Source organism: Schistocerca cancellata, chromosome 2 (assembly GCF_023864275.1).
Source record: "Schistocerca cancellata isolate TAMUIC-IGC-003103 chromosome 2, iqSchCanc2.1, whole genome shotgun sequence".
Taxonomy (NCBI): Eukaryota; Metazoa; Arthropoda; class Insecta; order Orthoptera; family Acrididae; genus Schistocerca; species Schistocerca cancellata.
In genome coordinates, this window is record NC_064627.1 from 899926728 (window position 1) to 899948606 (window position 21879).

The 21879-nt window shown below is 40.0% G+C and overlaps 1 protein-coding gene across 1 annotated transcript in view; it reads right to left on the minus strand.

The window, feature by feature from the left end:
• LOC126162838 (brefeldin A-inhibited guanine nucleotide-exchange protein 3) overlaps positions 1-21879 on the minus strand; it is a 294784-nt gene that overhangs the window by 80731 nt on the left and 192174 nt on the right. The window contains exons 13-16 of the mRNA XM_049919600.1: positions 20711-20892; positions 20142-20304; positions 19644-19751; positions 926-1147 (exon numbers count right to left, since the gene is read on the minus strand). Coding sequence (XP_049775557.1) covers positions 926-1147; positions 19644-19751; positions 20142-20304; positions 20711-20892 — 675 coding nt within the window. The remainder of the gene's footprint in view (positions 1-925; positions 1148-19643; positions 19752-20141; positions 20305-20710; positions 20893-21879) is intronic.

The following is a 21879-nucleotide window of genomic DNA, read 5'->3' on the forward strand; positions in this document are numbered from 1 at the left end:
TGGAATAATATTCTAGGGCGACTCAACACTTAGCAAAAGGTATTCACTGCTCAAAAGAAAGTAGTTAGAATAATGTGTGGGGTTCACAGTCGCACATCTTCTAGGTATCTGTTTAAGAGGTTAGGAATTCTTACAACTGCTTCACAGTACATTTACTCAGTAATGAAATTTTTTCTCAACAATATGGACTAGTTTAAAATCAACAGCAACATTCATGAATACAATACCAGAAAAAAGAAAGACCTACACTATCCTTTATTTAACCTATCTTTGGCACAGAAAGGGGTAACAGATGCTGCTACAAAACTTTTTGATAAATTACCAGATGAAATATGTGTGACAGACAGCAGTAATAGTTTCAAAAACAAACTGAAATCATGCCTCCTTGACAACTCCTTCAATACCATAGATGAATTCTTGAAAATGAGTAAATAAATCTGGAGATATAATATATGCATTTTGTGCCATTTAAGGGAATGGGATAGATAATAGAAATATTTAGGTATAACACTATAATGTTAAAAAAACTTGTTTCCTGTGTGCATTTCTTGTGCATTTGACACGTTCCACATATAACGGTTTTTCCGTGCTATTGATCAATGGAACACATAACTAACTAACTGACGATGGTCTTACTGGCCGAAAGCTATATTTGTGACAGTCTTTTTATTATGCCTATCTGCGACTCAGCATCCCCTACCTAATTTTTAGAATTTTAGTCAATCCTGGGTTCCTTAAACTAGAAGAAATAAATAATAATGTGAAATTCTAGTGAAAAGTCTGATTTTTCATCATCTTAACATATGCTTTAATGAAAGTTCTTACTAGGAAAGATATCTGTTAGTAGTGAATATTCTGAAATAACTTTGTTTATACTGTAATTACTGACACTGAAATAGAAAAAAATATTATATTTCATACTGACCTAAGATATTGCTGAGCCTTGCTGCCTTGTGAAGTCCTTCAAGGCTCGAGATAACACTGTCTCGTGCTCGACGGTGCTCTTCCCGAGCTCCTTCTGAGCCCAATAAAAGAGCTAGACTTGAAGTTACACCCAGTGGTACTCCATCTTCTCCTAATGCAGCTGACAGCACAGCAAGCATAGAGTCCCAAACACAGCTGAGGACACGACGAGAAAGTTTTAGGCCTGAAAAATGAAAAATTTACATTATGTAAAGCAGAAGTTTGTACCCTTTGTGCATGACACTCTTCACAAAGGACCACCACATGACAAATCTCTCTCTCTCTCTCTCTCTCTCTCTCTCTCACACACACACACACACACACACACACACACACACACACAGTATGGGGAAATAAATACATTAAAGACTTAAAGAGACTATTGAATTTGTAATAGATTTATAATTTCTTCATCATAAAAAATGATCATGCATTTGATTCAGGATGAGCCTGAACTTCGATGACAACAATTTAAAGGTTGTTAAGGGGTATTTTCTGAGTATTTTGGTATAAGAGACCTGGGGTTTCTACAAGATAATAATTACAGGTAGTTTGATTTCTAACCTACATTTGTCTCTGTATCTCTGCACAACAGTGCAATTGCCAATAGTATGCTGCACGTGTCTTGTTTGAAAATAAACTTCTACCATTTAATCATGGTACTTACTGTTGCCAATAGTGATGTCCACTTTTTCTTCACCCTCAAACTAGCAGTCAGTACTGGTTGGTTCTGTCGCAGTTTTCTTTTTCTGACAGTGTTAGTGGCACACTATCAGAGATAAAAGCAGTATGAATACTTTTACTGCTGAGGAGTTGTTGTTGTTGTTGTTGTTGTTGTGGTCTTCAGTCCTGAGACTGGTTTGATGCAGCTCTCCATGCTACTCTATCCTGCACAAGCTTCTTCATCTCATAGTACTCACTGCAGCCTACATCCTTCTGAACCTGCTTAGTGTATTCATCTCTTGGTCTCCCTCTACGATTTTTACCCTCCACGCTGCCCTCCAATACTAAATTGGTGATCCCTCGATGTCTCAGAACATGTCCTACCAACCGATCCCTTCTTCTGGTCAAGTTGTGCCACAAGCTCCTCTTCTCCCTGATTCTATTCAATACCTCCTCATTAGTTATGTGATCTACCCATCTAATCTTCAGCATTCTTCTGTAGCACCACATTTCGAAAGTTTCTATTCTCTTCTTGTCTAAACTATTTATCGTCTATGTTTCACTTCCATACATGGCTACACTCCATACAAATACTTTCAGAAACGACTTAATGACACTTAAATCTACACTCAATGTCAACAAATTTTCTCTTCTTCAGAAACACTTTCCTTCCCATTGCCAGTCTACATTTTATATCCTCTCTACTTCGACCATCATCAGTTATTTTGCTTCCCAAATAGCAAAACTCCTTTACTACTTTAAGTATCTCATTTCCTAATCTAATTCCCTCAGCATCACCCGACTTAATTCGACTACATTCCATTATCCTAGTTTTGCTTTTGTTGATGTTCATCTTATACCCTCCTTTCAAGACACTGTCCATTCCGTTCAACTGCTCTTCCAAGTCCTTTGCCATCTCTGACAGAATTACAATGTCATCGGCGAACCTCAAAGTTTTTATTTCTTCTCCATGGATTTTAATACCTACTCTGAACTTTTCTTTTGTTTCATTTATTGCTTGCTCAATATACAGATTGAATAACATCGGGGATAGGCTACAACCCTGGCTCACTCCCTTCCCAACCTGAAGAGTTAGCTAATGGGTATCTTGTGAACAGGTTCACTGAATGCAGCAGAAGATTGGCACTAAGACATTACGCTAAACTATTCCGGTGACAATGGCAATCACATCACAGTAGTATTGCATTTGAGAGTAGTTTCTTTAGTCTGTTTTTTTGAGTTGTACTTTTTGGTGATAACAAATCATAGTCTTTTTCACAACATACAGAAGGAAAACTAATTGGAATCCCAAACTGAATTAATAATTATATCATTACTCTGCATTAATACCCTCATATTCCTTATATCAAAATATTCAAACATGTTCCTGAACAATCTCCAAAGTTCTGTCTGTGTTCGGGTTCACCCTTTATGTTACTGTGGTTTTTAGTATGAAGATCGGCTTTATGCAGTTCTCACACTTGTCTATCCTGTGTAAGCCTCTCCAGCTCTGCATAACTACTACAACCAGCATGCATTTAAAACCGCTTACTGTACTGGAGCCTTGGTCTCCCTCCACAACTGCCCCCCCCCCCCCCACACACACACACACTTCCCTACATTATAAAATGATTCCTTGATGCCTCAGGATGAATCTTTTAATTGGTCCTTTCTTTAGTCAGGTAGTCCCTTAAATTTTCTTTTTTAGTACTACTTCCTCATAAGTTACTCAATCTACTCTTGTAATATTCAACATTTTTATGAAGAACCACATTTCAAAAGCTTCTATTCTCTTCTTTTCTGTTCTCTTTATTGCCTATCTTTTACTTCCACACAAGGCTACACTACAAATAAAATTTCTTGGATGAGCATTTCCAACACTTTATATTTGATGCTAGCACATGTTTCTTTTTAGAAATGCTTTCCTTGATACTGTCACTCTGAATTTTATATTATTCCACTTTGGAAATTTTCATTGTTTTGGTATTAAAACTTTTAGTGTCTCATTCCTTAATCTAATGCCCTTAGTATAACCTGTTTTTATTTGACTACATTTGATTGCCCTCATTTTATTTTTGTTGATGTTCATGTTTTAATCTCTTTTCAAGAGGCTATCCATTGTGTTCAACCACTCTTCCATGTCCATTGCTGCGTCTGACAGAGTTACAAGGTCATCAACAAACCAATAATTTGGCTTTATGCAGTAATCCACACTCGTCTATCATGTGTAAGTCTCTCCAGTTCTGTGTAATCCCCACTCCAAACTTCTCCTTTGTTTCCCTCACAGCTCGCTCAATGTACAACATATTTGATGGCTCAGATTTAAATTACCCACACAGCATGTCTGGTGTACCAAGCATACATAGTTAGATCACGTGGTGTTGTTATTGTTGCAGTCTTCAGTCCAGAGACAGGTTTTATGCAGCTCTCCATGCTACTTTGAGCACATAGTAGGGCTGCATGCTCTCAGGAGAAATAACGGCTGTAGCTTCACCTTGTTTTTAACTGGTTATAGTACCAGCATAGCAAGATCATGTTGGTGGATATTACGAGTCAGATCAGTCAATCATCCAGACTGTTGCCCCTGCAACTACTGAAAAGGCTGCTGCCCCTCTTCAGGAACCACATTTTTGTGTGGCCTCTCAACAGATACTCCTCTGTTGTTGTAGTACCTACGGTATGGCTATCTGTATCACTGAGGTATGCAAGGCACCACACCACAGTAAGACCCATGTTTCATGAGGGATCTCAACGGTATCAAATGTAAATATTTTCTGAGAAGCTACAACTATAACTCCATCTCACTCCCTTTTCAACTACGACTTCCATTTCATGTCATTTGTCTCTTACAGCTGTAGTCTGGTTCCTGCACAGGTTTTAGATAACTCTCATACTCTATATTTTATCCCTGCTACCTTCAATATTTCGAAGACATATTCAGCAACATTTTCAAAAGCTCTCTATAATCTACAAATCTTGGTTTACCTTTGTTTAACCTATCTTCTAAGGTAAGCCATGGGGTAAGTATTTCTTTGCATGTGATTTCTCCAGAACTCAAACTGATCTTCCCCAAAGTTGGTTTCTATCAGCTTTTCCATTCTTCAATAAACATTTTGTGGAAGCTTTTAGGAATAATGTCATATTAAACTGATGATTTGGTAGTATTCACACCTTTTAGCACATGCCTTCTACAAAATTGGAATTATTACTTTCTTCTTGAAGTCTGAGAGTGTTTCATCTGTCCCATGTATCTTGCGCACCATGTGGAATAGTTTTTTCACGGTTGGGTCTCCCAAGGATCTCAACAATTCTGATGGAATATCATCTCTACATGGGGATATTAATCAATACCTTTTGTTGTATTTTAAAAGAAGATTAAGTTTCAAGTATACTGAATAAGAACAGTCTTATACATATTTTCAGGAACATATTAGAATCTCTGTCGACAGTAACACAGTAAAATTATAAAAATTTATCAGCAGATTTGGCTGTAATGCATGAATGATTTGTGCAAGCAATTTTTCACTAATTACAGAACATATTGTTCAACTGCCTTTACCATGAAGAAATATTAGGGTTTAAAGCACTGACAATGATGAGATCATTAGAGAGGCCATTAAAGACGGCACCACAAAACCTCACCAGTAATTTAAAACGATGCCCCTCATTATCAATTCAATCAAATTAAAAACAAAATATTAATGGATGAAACAAACACGAAATTTAAAACTTGTTTTATTTACACAGTCCTCCAGCATTACTACTGACGTGGAATACATTTACTAGCAATTGAAATCACTGTCGTATTACCTTGGGAGACACCATTCTCTTGATCCACATGATCTGACAAAGCCCTGCTGACTCAATAGCTAAAATAACATGGGGAAAGGAAAGACAAGAGAAAACCTGGATGTCCTTGGATGTCACATTTATGGAGTTACCAAAGTATGCCAGCTCAAGATTTAAAAAATGAAAAAAAAAATTAGAAACATCTACTACGTGTTGTTTGCACAGGAAAGCCTGTTGTATAGTTGCCTGCAGCAGGGACAGATTATCAATGGTGGACCAATATCTTCTGAAAGTGACAAAGAAGAAATCTGGATTCTAAGATCCAGACAAAGTGGTAATTAACCATTCACTCCAAGATCTTTCCCTACACAGCCAGTGAGGTAACCACTACAATACTTACGTCTGAATGTACAGTTCTCCCCAGGTTTCAGGGGGAGTGGCGGGGGGGGGGGAATCTCTCCATGAATCAAGGTCCTGTCACTCACAGAAAATTAAAAAGTATAAGGAAGATTTCTTTATTTCTCCCTATGACATGTTATAGCACAGTATAATAGACCCCACTGTGACTAGGTGATATGGCACATATTGCAGACAATCCTGTTCCAAAATGGCAGCATTTCTATACTACCCAATCGCCCCAAGAGTCAAATCAGAAGCGATGGAAAGTTGCTTCCTGATTGGCGACGGTGATTACTCCGGCAAAATGTTCCACCACAGTCTGGACTATGTGTCTCTGGATGCTCTGGAACCTTCCATTGCACATTACAGCAGTAGATGGGAGCCTCACCTCTACCACCTCCTATGGCCTTCATACAAATTGTACTGATGGTGGAATCAATTACACCGGCCTGGAGGTGTTGTCACGAACTCTGCACTCTAGTTAATAATTTCTTAGCACCTGGCCCTTGCTGCTCAAAAGATCTGCTGGGTTCCCTGTATGCGGTTGACATTTAAAGTTTTGCAAAACTACCAGTTTGCCTTAGGTAGCAAGGTAGCACTTGTCAATGTTCGTAGTGGTAATTAACCATTCACCCCAAGATCTTTCCCTACACAGCCAGTGAGGTAACCACTACAATAATTATGTCTGAATGTACAGTTCTCCCCAGGTTTCAGCAGCATGGTGAATTATGTTTTCAATTTGATGTACCCACACCTGGACACTGCCATGGTGTTCAACTATCGCAAGTTGCTGCACAGTATCCTGGGCAAGAGTGGTAAATGATTGGAGGAGAGCAGATTGTTACGCACTTCCGACTCAGCAGCACATGCAAAGGCAGGAGAGTACATCCAAAGATTGGTAATGAAGAATTACAGTGTAGCAGTATTGAAGAGAGAGATCATCAGTCACGAAGAAGCTTTACACTAGATGTACATAGAAGAGGAGCCCTATAACACACTGTGCCCACAACTCTCTAAATCTCCTAGATATGTGGAATGAGTATGTGCACCATGTAGTGAGGGTTGGTAACAGGTTCCTAATCTTCTGGGGAGGGGTGGGCCTATAGAGACAACATACTCTATGATGCACATATATGCTGCAGCAGCATCTTGTATGTTTGACGTTGGCAGTGTGGAAGGGAGAGGGGGACGGGAGAGAAAAGTGGTATGAACCATTTACAAAGATGGGCACTCCATCTTTAGTTCTCTCCCAACTGAGACTGACTGAAGATGTTCTTTCTATGATGAAAGTGGGATGCCAGAACCCTCAAAATGTGTTTCTTATAGACACAATTACCATGGTCTTCCCTATGCTAAAAGTTTCAGTTCCCTGTGTGGGTCCTTAACCCATTGATATTTCACTGGAATATCGGAGCCATTTTATCAGTAAACATTCTCTTTCTTCCTACCTTATGCCACAGTGGGGATTCTGTGATGAATGGTTTGCTTCATTACAGGGCAGGGCAGTCCCCTCAGGCAGACTTCATATTCGATTGCCAGTGTGCCAGAAGCATTAGATCTGCAAAACTGAACTAGATATGTATGGTCTGACAATGTAAGGCCTATGTTCGTTTGCATTTGGGTCTTCCCTCTTTGTTTTCATCCAAAGGACATCATGGAACATTCAGGCACTGGTAGTACTTGCCTATTTTCTTGAGACTGCATGTTGAGCTATTGGGAGCTATATAAAGTTGGTAATCTGTGGGCCTTTTCTGCCTGTTTGGAGGGAACAGTAAGTTTTGAGATAAATGCACATTAGAAATTGCACTTACAAATGATCTTTCCTTTATGGAGGACCACAGCCATTTAGAATTTTTTGAAAGTAATTCCACGATTTAATTGTTAAACGTTCATTTTACAAACCACGATTTTGGGTTTCCATTTCAAGTGCATGTTGAATTGCGCAGTGTAACTATAGCTGTGTTTAGGTGTCCAATTCAGTATTTTAAGAGTTAATGCAAACAAGGCAGGTAAAGTCATGGGATGCTCAGTTTTATATATAAGTGTTTGCTTCATACCTTAGCAAGCTTTATACAATAACTGAAGTGTAGCAAGTGACCCAGGGATTGCCTACAAATCACTATTTCCATGATATGTCAGCTTGACTGATTAATAGTACACTTTCAACTGTTCAAATGAGAAAAGTTTTCACATTATGTAAAATATTTCGACAATCAACCCAGTGGGCTTCTACAGGTGCTGCGGGTTCTGCTGATATGTGTATTAGCTGCCTGGAATCTAACGACACCTGATGAAGAAGATGAGTGGGTCAGTCATCTAAATACACTCAGGAACCTTGAAAATGGTGCACCCTAAAGGAAGACAGGTACACATGCAAAATTCTGCAACTAAGTACAATGAGATCCTATACGCAAAAGAACCAAGTTTGGTGCCAATGCTTATGCCCACAGACCCTGCAGTGGTGCTGCAATAGGGCAGGGTAACTCTATTTAAATGGTGCATAGTGGACAAGTCACACATTATGATCACACTCCAACTCTAGAAGGACATTAGCAGGTGCAGAATGCCAGGTAGAAATGTTAGAAGACATTTCTTACAGCTAAGCCAGTTTGAGAGGGGCCTACTCAGCAGCATCAAAGCCACAGACTGATCGACACACCATGTGGCTCACCAAATTGATCATTCAAGAGTGTTCTGTAGGATAATGTTGAGAGAGGTGAACATCGAGATGGCACCCACCTGTGATGTACCAGGTCCGGAGCAACCAGGAAGATGACATGGTGAGATGATCGAAGGAACATACAGCACACAATCAGGGATCCTAAGAGACTCGCTCCACGATGCAAGCAGATCTACAGGTGCCAGTTTTTCCACAAACCACTTTCAGAAGCCTTGCAGATGCAAACAGTAGTGCCAAGCCAGAATGATGTGAACTGCCACAGGTTAGCAAAATGTGATATTTAGTGATGAATCCAGATTTGTTTTGGGGACAGATGATAACTGCACACTGGTGTGGAGGCTGCCTAGTGAACAATACAGATCCACTCACACCGTCGCATGCCACACCGCATGCCGCACAGTTGGGATAATTGTCTGGGGGGGGGGGGGGGGGGGAGGAGGAGTCGTAGCCTGTGATAGCCTGTCTCCTCTAATTATGGTACATGGAACCTTAACTGGCCAGCATTGTGCTGATGACATTCATCAACCCCATGTGGGACCATTCCTATATGATCTACCAGGAGGACTTATCCAGCAAGATAATGCTCGTCTGCTTACAGCTCGAGTTGCTCATAACTTCCTATGTCTTCCACGGCCAGCCTGTTCTCTGGGCTTGTCTGCTATAGAGCGTATGTGGGACCAGCTGAAATTCCAGATGCTATTGCATCACTTTGTACATGATATGGAAGTGGTTGTTCAAGATTTGTGGGCCAATCTGCCCCAGGAAAACATCAGTTGTCCAGTCAAGTTGAAGCCGGACCATGCTGCAGCATGTACTGCAGCAAAATGTGGTCCAACACATTACTGATGTTGCGTTGTATTTCTCTACTTGTATTCACCACGCTTCTTTGCTTGTCTTGATTTTGGAATCAAGTGACTCTCTCATCTGTATCACTATGTCTAATAAATTTGATTTTGACACGATGCTCCCATCTTGGTGCGCTATTTTCAACATTCCTGAGTGTATTATGTATAATATGAAAATAACTCCACGTTCTGAAGCACACCATGGATCTGCAGTGTCATTTCTCTCAAAAGTTTTTAGTTAAATAGGGTAGTATCATCTTCGTGATATGGAGGGTTAAGCCAAGATCCCTATTCCTGTTATAAAAATGCTGGTGCTTCCTGGAAAGCAATTCCGGAGCTTATGGTTACAGTACTATCCTCTCCTGCGGATCTTGTCTCCTCTGCAGATAGTACAGGCTCCGTCATTACCTGTCCACTTGACTGCGAGCAGCATGTCAATGGTAGATCTAGGTGTTCTGTACAGGGTGGATGGGGACCAGGGAGGACCCGTGTTTGAGGTGCTGCCTTTCACTGAAACTGAAATTGTGACAGTGGGAATACTTCACCAGTTTTGGGGAAACCTGTTTTGTCCAATGTCAGAAGGAGGCAAACAGAAAGGGTACGGGTCTCTCAACTGTTGGTGGTTCAAACTTATGGTGAATGATGGTACTCCTTAGGAAAATGGCAGCAAGGGACAGGAAAGAACATTAGGTGCACTCAGTGTGTATGTCTTGGGGCCTCATTCAACATTTTGAAGAGGCAATTTTGGCAGCCACTGAGGTAACAGGATGCAACCAACTGCAGATTGTGGCGCACAGTAGGACAAACTATACCTGTCGTCTGGTCTCTGAGGTCTTTCTTGGGTCATTCCAGCGACTGGCAGAGAAGGCTGAGAAGACCAGTCTTGTACGTGGAGTTTCAATGAAGCTCACAATTTGCAGCATTGTCCCCAGAACTGATTGTGGTCCTTTTGTTTTGAGTCAAGTGGAAGGACTGAATCAGAGACTTCTCTGACAAGCCAGGCTGCAACTTCCTGGACTTGTGCCATAGGGTTGAGAAATGTAGTTCCTCCTAAATAGGTCAGCTGTACAATACACATCAGAGGCTGCTACTCAAGTAGCTGACTGTGTGTGGGGTGTACACAAGGCTTTTTTTTAGATTAGGTGACTCTCCATCCAGTACAGATGCCCAGAAGTGTCAGTGTAAGATCGAAAGAATTGCCCCCCACAGGTGAGAGTATTAAAATCCTAATGGTAAACTGCCGAAGCATTCACAACAAAGTGCCAGAGTTTGAAGCACTTGTGAAAAGCAGTGAAGCTCACATAATGCTAGGTACAGAAAGTTGATTGAAATCCTAAATTGACAGTAGTGAGATTTTTGGGGAAAATTTAAGTGCAGATTGAAAGGACAGGCAAATGGGAAATGGAGGTGGCACATTTCTCACAGAAGACAAGAAACTAAAATCTATCAAGATAGAAACTGAAATTGCATGCGAGATTGTCTGGGCAAGACTCAGTACTAGGGATGAGCATATAATGATAATTGGAACCCTCCATCACCCACCAGACTCACCTCCTGATGTAACCATAATCTTTAGAGAAAACCTCAGCTCATTTGTATGTAAATTCCCCAATCATACTGTAATCACTGGTGAAGACTTAAATCATCCAACAATTAATTGGTAAAATTACAGTTTTGTTGTGGTGGGCATGATAAGACATCATGTGAACCATTACCAAATTCCTTCTCTGAAAACTACCTAGAACAGACAGTAAGGAACCACACTCATGGTGGAAATATATTGGATCTAATGGCAACAAAAGACCCGACGTCTTTGAGGACATTCACATCGAAACTGCTATCAGTGACCATGATGCGCATTGATGGGGATGAAATTATGATGATTAGGACAACACAACATCCAGTCCCTGAGCGGAGAAAATCTCCGACCCAGCCAGGAATCGAACCCGGGCCCTCAGGATTGACATTCTGTCATGCTGACCACTCAGCTACTGGGGGCAGACGTGGCAACAATGATTAATTAAGTACAAAGGACAACTAAAACAAGCAAAATGATATACAGGGTAGTCCATCTGAAGTTTTGGATGAGATTATCTCGAAAACTATACATCGGGTAAAAGTAGTGGGTGAGACAAGGTCGTAAGCTCTAAGGGAGACATCAAATGATACTACACGTGACCCTCAGCCCCCGCCCCCTTGGGTGGGATGGGGGTCAACTTTTAAATCTGAAATGGAAACCCCCATTTTTTATTGCAGATTTGGATTCTCCATAAAAAAGTAATCAAATTTTGTCTGAAACATTTTTTTAAACCATTAACAGATGGCACTAAAATCGAGAAACATTAAAATTAGGGAAGAACTCCAATTTATTTAGAATGATCCGAGAAGGGTGCATCAAATCAATACAAAATGTGCACCAATTCTTTCATTACACCAAATTACGCTATATTGACAATCAACCCAAATGGCCGTTAATGGTCTGGCGTGGAATTTTAAATGGTTACTTGGTAGAACAGTATTTTTTTGACTGAAATGTTACTGGGGAATCTTAAGTACAACTTCTCTGCGATGATTTGTTGGAGCTGATGGAACATGTTGATTTAGAAACTAGGCAACGAATGTGGTTCCAACAGGACAGAGCAGCTCCCAATTATGCTAAAAATGTGTGGAATGTTTTAAATTTATGGTACCCTGGTCGGTGGATAGGACGCAGCGGACCAATTCAGTGGCCTCCACATTCAGTAGACCTGATTTTTTTCTTGTGAGATCATTTAAAAAATATTGTTTATGAACGACAGCCACAACCCGAAACAATTTGGAGCAACGCATTCGAAGAGTGTGTACAGCCATATCACGGGATGTGCTGTAAAATGTATCCTACCCGCCACAGTTTTTGATGGAGGGAGGCGGAATGGTATTAAAATCTCATCAAGGAACTCTTCACAATTGCATTACTCACCTGACTGTGGCACTACCGTGGCCAAACTGTGAACTATGGCTCAGTATAAAGGTCAGTGCAATGTGATCAGATGTCACTACACTTTCAGATTGTGAACTGAAACATCAACTGATGAAAGTAAAATTATTCTATAGTGAAACATGGCTCACTACCCTCCTAGAGAGACTGTTGATATGATGTTAATTTTAGGTGAATACCATAACAGTCCCCCCATGAACCATGGACCTTGCCGTTGGTGGGGAGGCTTGCGTGCCTCAGCGATACAGATGGCCGTACCGTAGGTGCAACCACAACGGAGGCGTATCTGTTGAGAGGCCAGACAAACATGTGGTTCCTGAAGAGGGGCAGCAGCCTTTTCAGTAGTTGCAGGGGCAACAGTCTGGATGATTGACTGATCTGGCCTTGTAACATTAACCAAAACGGCCTTGCTGTGCTGGTACTGCGAACGGCTGAAAGCAAGGGGAAACTACAGCCGTAATTTTTCCCGAGGACATGCAGCTCTACTGTATGATTAAATGATGATGGCGTCCTCTTGGGTAAAATATTCCGGAGGTAAAATAGTCCCCCATTCGGATCTCCGGGCGGGGACTACTCAAGAGGACGTCGTTATCAGGAGAAAGAAAACTGGCGTTCTACGGATCGGAGCGTGGAATGTCAGATCACTTAATCGGGCAGGTAGGTTAGAAAATTTAAAAAGGGAGATGGATAGGTTAAAGTTAGATATAGTGGGAATTAGTGAAGTTCGGTGGCAGGAGGAACAAGACTTTTGGTCAGGTGATTACAGGGTTATAAATACAAAATCAAATAGGGGTAATGCAGGAGTAGGTTTAATAATGAATAAAAAAATAGGAGTGCGGGTTAGCTACTACAAACAGCATAGTGAACGCATTATTGTGGCCAAGATAGACACAAAGCCCATGCCTACTACAGTAGTACAAGTTTATATGCCAACTAGCTCTGCAGATGATGAAGAAATGGATGAAATGTATGACGAGATAAAAGAAATTATTCAGGTAGTGAAGGGAGACGAAAATTTAATAGTGATGCGTGACTGGAATTCGTCAGTAGGAAAAGGGAGAGAAGGAAACATAGTAGGTGAATATGGGTTGGGGGGAAGGAATGAAAGAGGAAGCCGCCTTGTAGAATTTTGCACAGAGCATAACTTAATCATAGCTAACACTTGGTTCAAGAATCATGAAAGGAGGCTGTATACATGGAAGAAGCCTGGAGATACTGACAGGTTTCAGATAGATTATATAATGGTAAGACAGAGATTTAGGAACCAGGTATTGAATTGTAAGACATTTCCTGGGGCAGATGTAGATTCTGACCACAATCTATTGGTTATGAACTGCAGATTGAAACTGAAGAAACTGCAAAAAGGTGGGAATTTAAGGAGATGGGACCTGGATAAACTGAAAGAACCAGAGGTTGTAGAGAGTTTCAGGGAGAGCATTAGGGAACAATTGACAGGAATGGGGGAAAGAAATACAGTAGAAGAAGAATGGGTAGCTCTGAGGGATGAAGTGGTGAAGGCAGCAGACGATCAAGTAGGTAAAAAGACGCGGGCTAATAGAAATCCTTGGGTAACAGAAGAAATATTGAATTTAATTGATGAAAGGAGAAAATATAAAAATGCAGTAAATGAAGCAGGCAAAAAGGAATATAAACGTCTCAAAAATGAAATCGACAGGAAGTGCAAAATGGCTAAGCAGGGATGGCTAGAGGACAAATGTAAGGATGTAGAGGCTTGTCTCACTAGGGGTAAGATAGATACTGCCTACAGGAAAATTAAAGAGACCTTTGGAGAGAAGAGAACCACTTGTATGAATATCAAGAGCTCAGATGGCAACCCAGTTCTAAGCAAAGAAGGGAAAGCAGAAAGGTGGAAGGAGTATATAGAGGGTTTATACAAGGGCGATGTACTTGAGGACAATATTATGGAAATGGAAGAGGATGTAGATGAAGATGAAATGGGAGATAAGATACTGCGTGAAGAGTTTGACAGAGCACTGAAAGACCTGAGTCAAAACAAGGCCCCGGGAGTAGACAACATTCCATTAGAACTACTGATGGCCTCAGGAGAGCCAGTCATGACAAAACTCTGCCATCTGGTGAGCACGATGTATGAGACAGGCGAAATACCCTCAGACTTCAAGAAGAATATAATAATTCCAATCCCAAAGAAAGCAGGTGTTGACAGATGTGAAAGTTACCGAACTATCAGTTTAATAAGTCACAGCTGCAAAATACTAACGCGAATTCTTTACAGACGAATGGAAAAACTGGTAGAAGCCGACCTCGGGGAAGATCAGTTTGGATTCCGTAGAAATGTTGGAACACGTGAGGCAATACTGACCTTACGACTTATCTTGGAAGAAAGATTAAGAAAAGGCAAACCTACGTTTCTAGCATTTGTAGACTTAGAGAAAGCTTTTGACAATGTTGACTGGAATACTCTCTTTCAAATTCTGAAGGTGGCAGGGGTAAAATACAGGGAGCGAAAGGCTATTTACAATTTGTACAGAAACCAGATGGCAGTTATAAGAGTCGAGGGGCATGAAAGGGAAGCAGTGGTTGGGAAAGGAGTGAGACAGGGTTGTAGCCTCTCCCCGATGTTATTCAATCTGTATATTGAGCATGCAGTAAAGGAAACAAAAGAAAAATTCGGAGTAGGTATTAAAATTCATGGAGAAGAAGTAAAAACTTTGAGGTTCGCCGATGACATTGTAATTCTGTCAGAGACAGCAAAGGACTTGGAAGAGCAGTTGAACGGAATGGACAGTGTCTTGAAAGGAGGATATAAGATGAACATCAACAAAAGCAAAACGAGGATAATGGAATGTAGTCAAATTAAGTCGGGTGATGCTGAGGGAATTAGATTAGGTAATGAGACACTTAAAGTAGTAAAGGAGTTTTGCTATTTAGGGAGTAAAATAACCGATGATGGTCGAAGTAGAGAGGATATAAAATGTAGACTGGCAATGGCAAGGAAAGCGTTTCTCAAGAAGAGAAATTTGTTAACATCGAGTATAGATTTAGGTGTCAGGAAGTCGTTTCTGAAAGTATTTGTATGGAGTGTAGCCATGTATGGAAGTGAGACATGGACGATAACTAGTTTGGACAAGAAGAGAATAGAAGCTTTCGAAATGTGGTGCTACAGAAGAATGCTGAAGATAAGGTGGGTAGATCACGTAACTAATGAGGAGGTATTGAATAGGATTGGGGAGGAGAGAAGTTTGTGGCACAACTTGACTAGAAGAAGGGATCGGTTGGTAGGACATGTTCTGAGGCATCGAGGGATCACAAATTTAGCATTGGAGGGCAGCGTGGAGGGTAAAAATCGTAGAGGGAGACCAAGAGATCAATACACTAAGCAGATTCAGAATGATGTAGGTTGCAGTAGGTACTGGGAGATGAAGAAACTTGCACAGGATAGAGTAGCATGGAGAGCTGCATCAAACCAGTCTCAGGACTGAAGACCACAACAACACCATAACAGTTACACTGCAGCTGCGCAATTGTGTTCAACTGGATCCCGAAATTAGTAGTCATGCAATTCAGAGACAAACTGGAATACCGAAATCAACAGTTTTGAGGATTTTGAAAGTGCATAAATATCATGCATATCATATCACACTGACACAGGCACTAACCCCGAAAGATAGGCAAATACACATGCATTTCTGCCAATGGGCCTTGGAAATGATAAGAGGCGACAATGATTTTTTTAGATACATTATGTTCACCGATAAAGCCACATTCAAAAACAATGGCGAATTAAATTTTCATGATTGTCATTATTGGTCCCCTGTCAATCCACACTGGCACAGACCCGTTGACAATCAACACAAATGATCGTTAATGGTCTGTTGTGGAATTTCAAATGGTTAATTGATAGGACAGTATTTTTTTGACCAAAATGTTACTGGGGAATCTTATTTACAACTTCTCCGTGATGATTTGTTGGAGCTAATGGAAGATATTGATTTAGAAACTAGGCAACGAATATGCTTCCAACAGGACAGAGCAGCTCCCCATTATGCTAAAAATGTGCAGAATGCTTTAAATTTATGGTACCCTGATCAGCGGATAGGACGCAGCGGACCAATTCAGTGGCCTCCACGTTCATCAGACCTAACATCTCCTGATTTTTTCTTGAGGGAGAGCATGTGCAGCCATACCAGCCATACCACGGGATGTGCTGCTCAAAACTGTGGACAATTTTCACAGATGATTGACTTTATGCATTGAAGCAAATGGGGATAATTTTGAACAATTTCTTCATGGCTAATTTCATTATTTAAGCACCCGAAATTGTGAGAGGCAAGGGGACTCACACTAATGAAGCACCCCAACACGTGAGAGGCAAGGGGACTTTCACTAATGAAGCACCCCATGGGAACATCGTTCTATTACGTCCATGTCGTCGTTCCTGGGTAACACTAAAAGTAGAATACAGTACATTTTGTACAAAAATAGCTTAATTTGGCATAAAGAAAGAATTGGTGCACATTTTTTTATCGATTTGATGTATCTTTCTTGGATAATTCTAAATAAATCAGAGTTCTTCACCAATTTAACTTTTTTCTTGATTTCAGCACCATCTGTCAATGGTTTAAAAAAATGCTTAAGACAAAACTTGATTACTTTTTCATGGAGAATCCGAATCTGCAATAAAAAAAAAAAAAGATTTAAAAGATGCCCCCCGCCCCACCCAAGGAGGAGGGGGCTGGAGGTCAGGTGTAGTATCATTTGATGTCCCCCTTTGCACTTATGAACTTGTCTTACCCACTACTTTTACCCGATGTATAGTTTTCAAGATAATCTCATCTGAAACTTCAGATGGACCACCCTGTTTATGTTCTGTAAACTAGATAAAAATCAGTAGTATCATATCTCAATAAGGAACTTGAAATTTTCAGTACAGGTCAGGATCATGAAGAGGAACTCTTGTTCAAGAATAAAAGGATGGTTGAACACGCACCAGATAGATATGTACCCAACAGAACAGTTAATAATGGGAGGAAACCTCCATGGTATACAGTCACTGTAAAGAAACTTCTAAGGAAACAGATATTACTGCATTATAGGTGTAAAACAAAGCATAGAGCTAGAGATAGAGAGACACTGTATGAAATGCATTTGGCTGTCAAGAGAGCAACGTGTAATGCCTTTAATAACTACTGTAGCAGAACGTTGTCAAATGACATTTAACAAAATCCAAAGAAATTCTGATCATATGTAAAGGCTGCTAGTGGCACCAAAGTTAGTGTCCAGACCATAGTGAAAGAGATAGGAACTGAAACTGAGGGTAGTAAAGCAAAGGCTGAAGCTGAAACGCTTAACTCCATTTTCAAATGTTCCTTTACGAAGGAAAACCCAGGTGAACTGCCCCAATTTAATGCTTGTACCAGTGAAAATATAACTGAAATAAGTACTAGTGTCAGTGGTGTTGAGAAACAGCTGAAATCATTGAAACTGAACAAAGCTCTGGGACTCGGTGGAATCCCTGTCAGGTCTCTCAAACAAAAAACTGTGCCCAGTTCTTAAAAAAAGGTGCTGGTCACACCCATCTACAAGAAGGGTAGTAGAAGTGAGCCACAAAACTACCATCCAATATCCCTGACATCAATTTGTTGTAGAATCTTAGAACATGCTCTGGGCTCAAACATAATGAGGTATCATGAACAGAATGACCTCCTCAATGCCAACGAACATGGATTTCAAAAACAATGATCAAGTGGAACCCAGCTTGCACTTTTTTCACATGACATACTAAAAGCTTTGGATCAAGGCAGCTAGGTAGATGCAGTGCTTCTTGATTTCCGAAAAACATTTGACTCAGTACCATACCTACACTTATTGTGAAATGTATGATTATATTGTGTATCAAGTGAAATTTGTGACTGGATTGAGAGATTTTTGGTAAAGAAGACACAGCATGTTATCTCGGATGAAATGTCACTGTCAGATATAGAAGAAACTTTGGCTTTGCCCCAGGGAAGTGTATTAGGACTCTTGCTGTTCATGTTGTATATTAATAACCTTGCAGACAATATTAATAAAAATCAGGCTTTTTGAAGATGATGCAGGTTTCTGTAATGAAGTACTATCTGAGAGAAGCTGCATAAATATTCAGTCAGAACTTTATTATTAGATTTCAAAGTGGTGCAGAGATTGGCAACTTGCTCTAAATGTTCAGAAACATAAAATTTTGCACTTCACAAAACGAAAAAACATAGTATCCCACAACTATAATATCAGTGGGTCACTGTTTGACTCGGCCAACTCATACAAATATCTGGATGTAACAAATAGAATGATCACATAGGTTCAGTTGTGGGTAAAGTAGGTGACAGACACTGGTTTATTGTTAGAATACTGGGGGAGTGCAATCAGTCTACAAAATAGATTGCTTAAAAATCACTCATGCGACCCATACTAGAATATTGCTCAAGTGTGGGACTCATACCAAACAGGACTAACAGGGGATATTGAATGTGTACAGAGAAAGGCAGCACGAATGGTCAGAGGTTTGTTTAATCCATGGGATAGTGTCAGAGAGACACTGAAGGAACTCAACTGGCAAACTCTTTAAGACAGATGTAAACTATCCCAAGAAAGTTTATTAACAAAGTTTCAAGAACTGGCTTTAAATGATTACTCTAAGGATATACTACCAGCCCCTATGTATTGCTCACAGAGGGACCACGAGGACAAGATTAGAATAATTACCGCAGGGATGGAGGCATTCAATTCCCATACTCCATATGTGACTGGAACAGGAAGAAACTCTGATAACTGGTACAGTGGGAAATACCCTCTGCCATGCACCTCAATGTGGTTTGCAGCATGTAGATGTATGAATTCAATGCAACAAGCATGTAATGCACTGGAGAATTATAGATTACAGTACACTTTCCATTTCTAACCAGCAGACTCATGTGACACAGCAATAAATACATTACATCTACACTGCTGTTATAAGTGAGGTTCTGTTGATGATCACAAACTTGAGAACATTGAATACAAACAATGTGATTACCAGTACTTCGCTATATGCTTTCGTGTTCTGTCTTTTAGTTATGACAATGAACATTTCCAATCCATTAGCAGCACACAACCTAGCGAACAAAACAAATTATCAACAAAATCATTACAGTATCTTTGGTTTCACATTAGCTGCAGTAAGTAGGATAACAAGGACTATCCACAAAGATCACTCAAATTAAATATGACTTAACAGTGTAATATTATTAAACTACATATTTCCAAACAGTTTCTATCCAGTTTCAGCACTATTTTCTCTAATGAAAGTATAGACAAGCAATCAGTCATTTACCTGCATCAACTTCTGGACTTGTTTCACCATGTGATGCTGCTCTTTCCAGACGCTGGCAATCTGACAACAGCTGCCCGCCTTGCTGGGTGCTGCCTAAACCATCTAAGTCTAAAATATATTTCAGCCATTAACAGAATGTCTACTATGTTACTCAGTAATATATAAATAAGTTAATAACCAACCAAATGTGATAGAAAGAAAATTAGTCACATGCAATGAATATAACATTTCTATTAGTAACACTCATAACTAAACAATAAACAGGCTCAAGTAAATTAATGGTTGACACTTTACAGCACGTTTATGAATGACTGTCTCTTGCAACAATGTGTAAAACATATTTTTGTTAAATGTAGTTTAGTTATTGGATAAGAGTGTTAGCATTATACAACAAATGGAACTTTCTAAACATCTCAGAAACGATATGATCAAAAAATAAGATTCTATTTGCCATTACTACAACTGTACTGTTAGGAATTTTTGAAATTATGTTAGTACCTGTTAGTAAGTTAATAAGTGCATAATTATTGCCAGAAGATGGGCGGTAACCAGACCTTTCAAGCATGTTTAGGGCCAGGACATGCTGATATAGCTCAGAAAGCCAGGTGTCAGAAAGATACACCAGTACTCCACTGCCATGTACTCCTTCCACAAACTCAGCCTGTAATTTGTTATGCCAATGAGACAACACTGAATACTCACAAAAATACACTGACATGTAGATATGATAACATGCAAGCTATGGAAGGATGCATGAGTATGTGAGTGTGAGTGTGAGTGTGAGTGATTGTACATGTACATAAGGGTGCATGCTGCCGCCCCCCACCCCCCGCACGCACACACACAGGAGAGGGGGGAGGGAGGGGGAGGAGGGAGGGGGAAGGAGGGAGGGAGGGATGGAGAGGGAGAGGGAGGGGGAGGGAGAGAGAGAGAGAGAGAGAGAGAGAGAGAGAGAGAGAGAGAGAGAATTTTTTTGGAAAATGTATGTGTGAATGGCAGAGGGCAGAGGTTAGAGAGTGGGAGTGGCAGAAGGTACATGGTTGGAGAGTTGGAATGAGATTTATTACCTCTGTCATTGGTATAGGTTTCGTATCCTGCAAGTAATATCCAAGCTTGATAAGCTTCAAATTCAATAAAAGTGCAGCGTATGTAGCTAAATAAATTCCATCTGCATTTACAACTGTTATTAGAGCAAGGCTGTGTGGAGAAGTAGTCTCACAAGCAGATATATGTTGGCCTGCAAAAAGACCTGTAACAACAACGAGTAAAAATAGACATAAGACAAAAAGTATCTGATTTACAAACTGTATCATAATTATTTACAAACAAGAATATAAACTGTAGTAACAGCCTTTTACATTACTTTACACATTATGATATATAGCTAATAGCACACAAATTCATCTAGTGTGTTTCCTGATGTTTTCTACTCATCTTCCATTAGTAACCAGTTAGGACATTTCTAATTATGAAAAATTTAGTACATTATCTCTTCTAAGTGATCACTTAGCTATATGCTCAACTCACCTCTAATTTGCTAATTAGCAAGGACCTCCTCATCTCCTTTCATTTGTGAGGGTCCTGGGTGTTTGGTATTGTTACCTGGGATGAAAATTTAAAATATACCTAATGGGTTAACACACATTTAGAATTACGTGAAAGTAGAATATCTGAGGACTGAACCTCAGTTACTACTAGGACTTTTCTGTCATTTTCATTTCTGACAATGTTATTTGCTTATGTGAAAAATGCCATGTTCCACCATGGTTCAGAGCCCATGTTAAACTGAATGCTCCCCTAAAAATGGCTAAATTGGTCAATTCAAAGGTCAGAGAAAGGAAAGAGCATATAATCTCTAATAAGACCAATTCTAACCATGTGTTGTCATGTACATATAAGTCTTCAAGTTGAGGGCAGCTTTATTTTTTCATATTTGATTTTTTGAGTAATGTGACAGTAACAGAGAAAAAGAAACACAGTGAGACGATAACCACTTTTGTTGTATGAGTAGGTGGACTTTCACAGAAGGAGATGGCCACCAAAATTGCAAATGTAAGCTTTCTTTGACACATGTAAACAAACCTCACGTATATTACTTTTTTGCAGGGAAACTGTGCTGTCAGAACTTAACTGATAACCTTAGTTTATGGAAAAGAAAACTCACTAAATTCTCTGTCATTGTTTGCCAGAACATAACAATAACAAAAAAGGAAACACTGCCTTGTTATCTGACTAT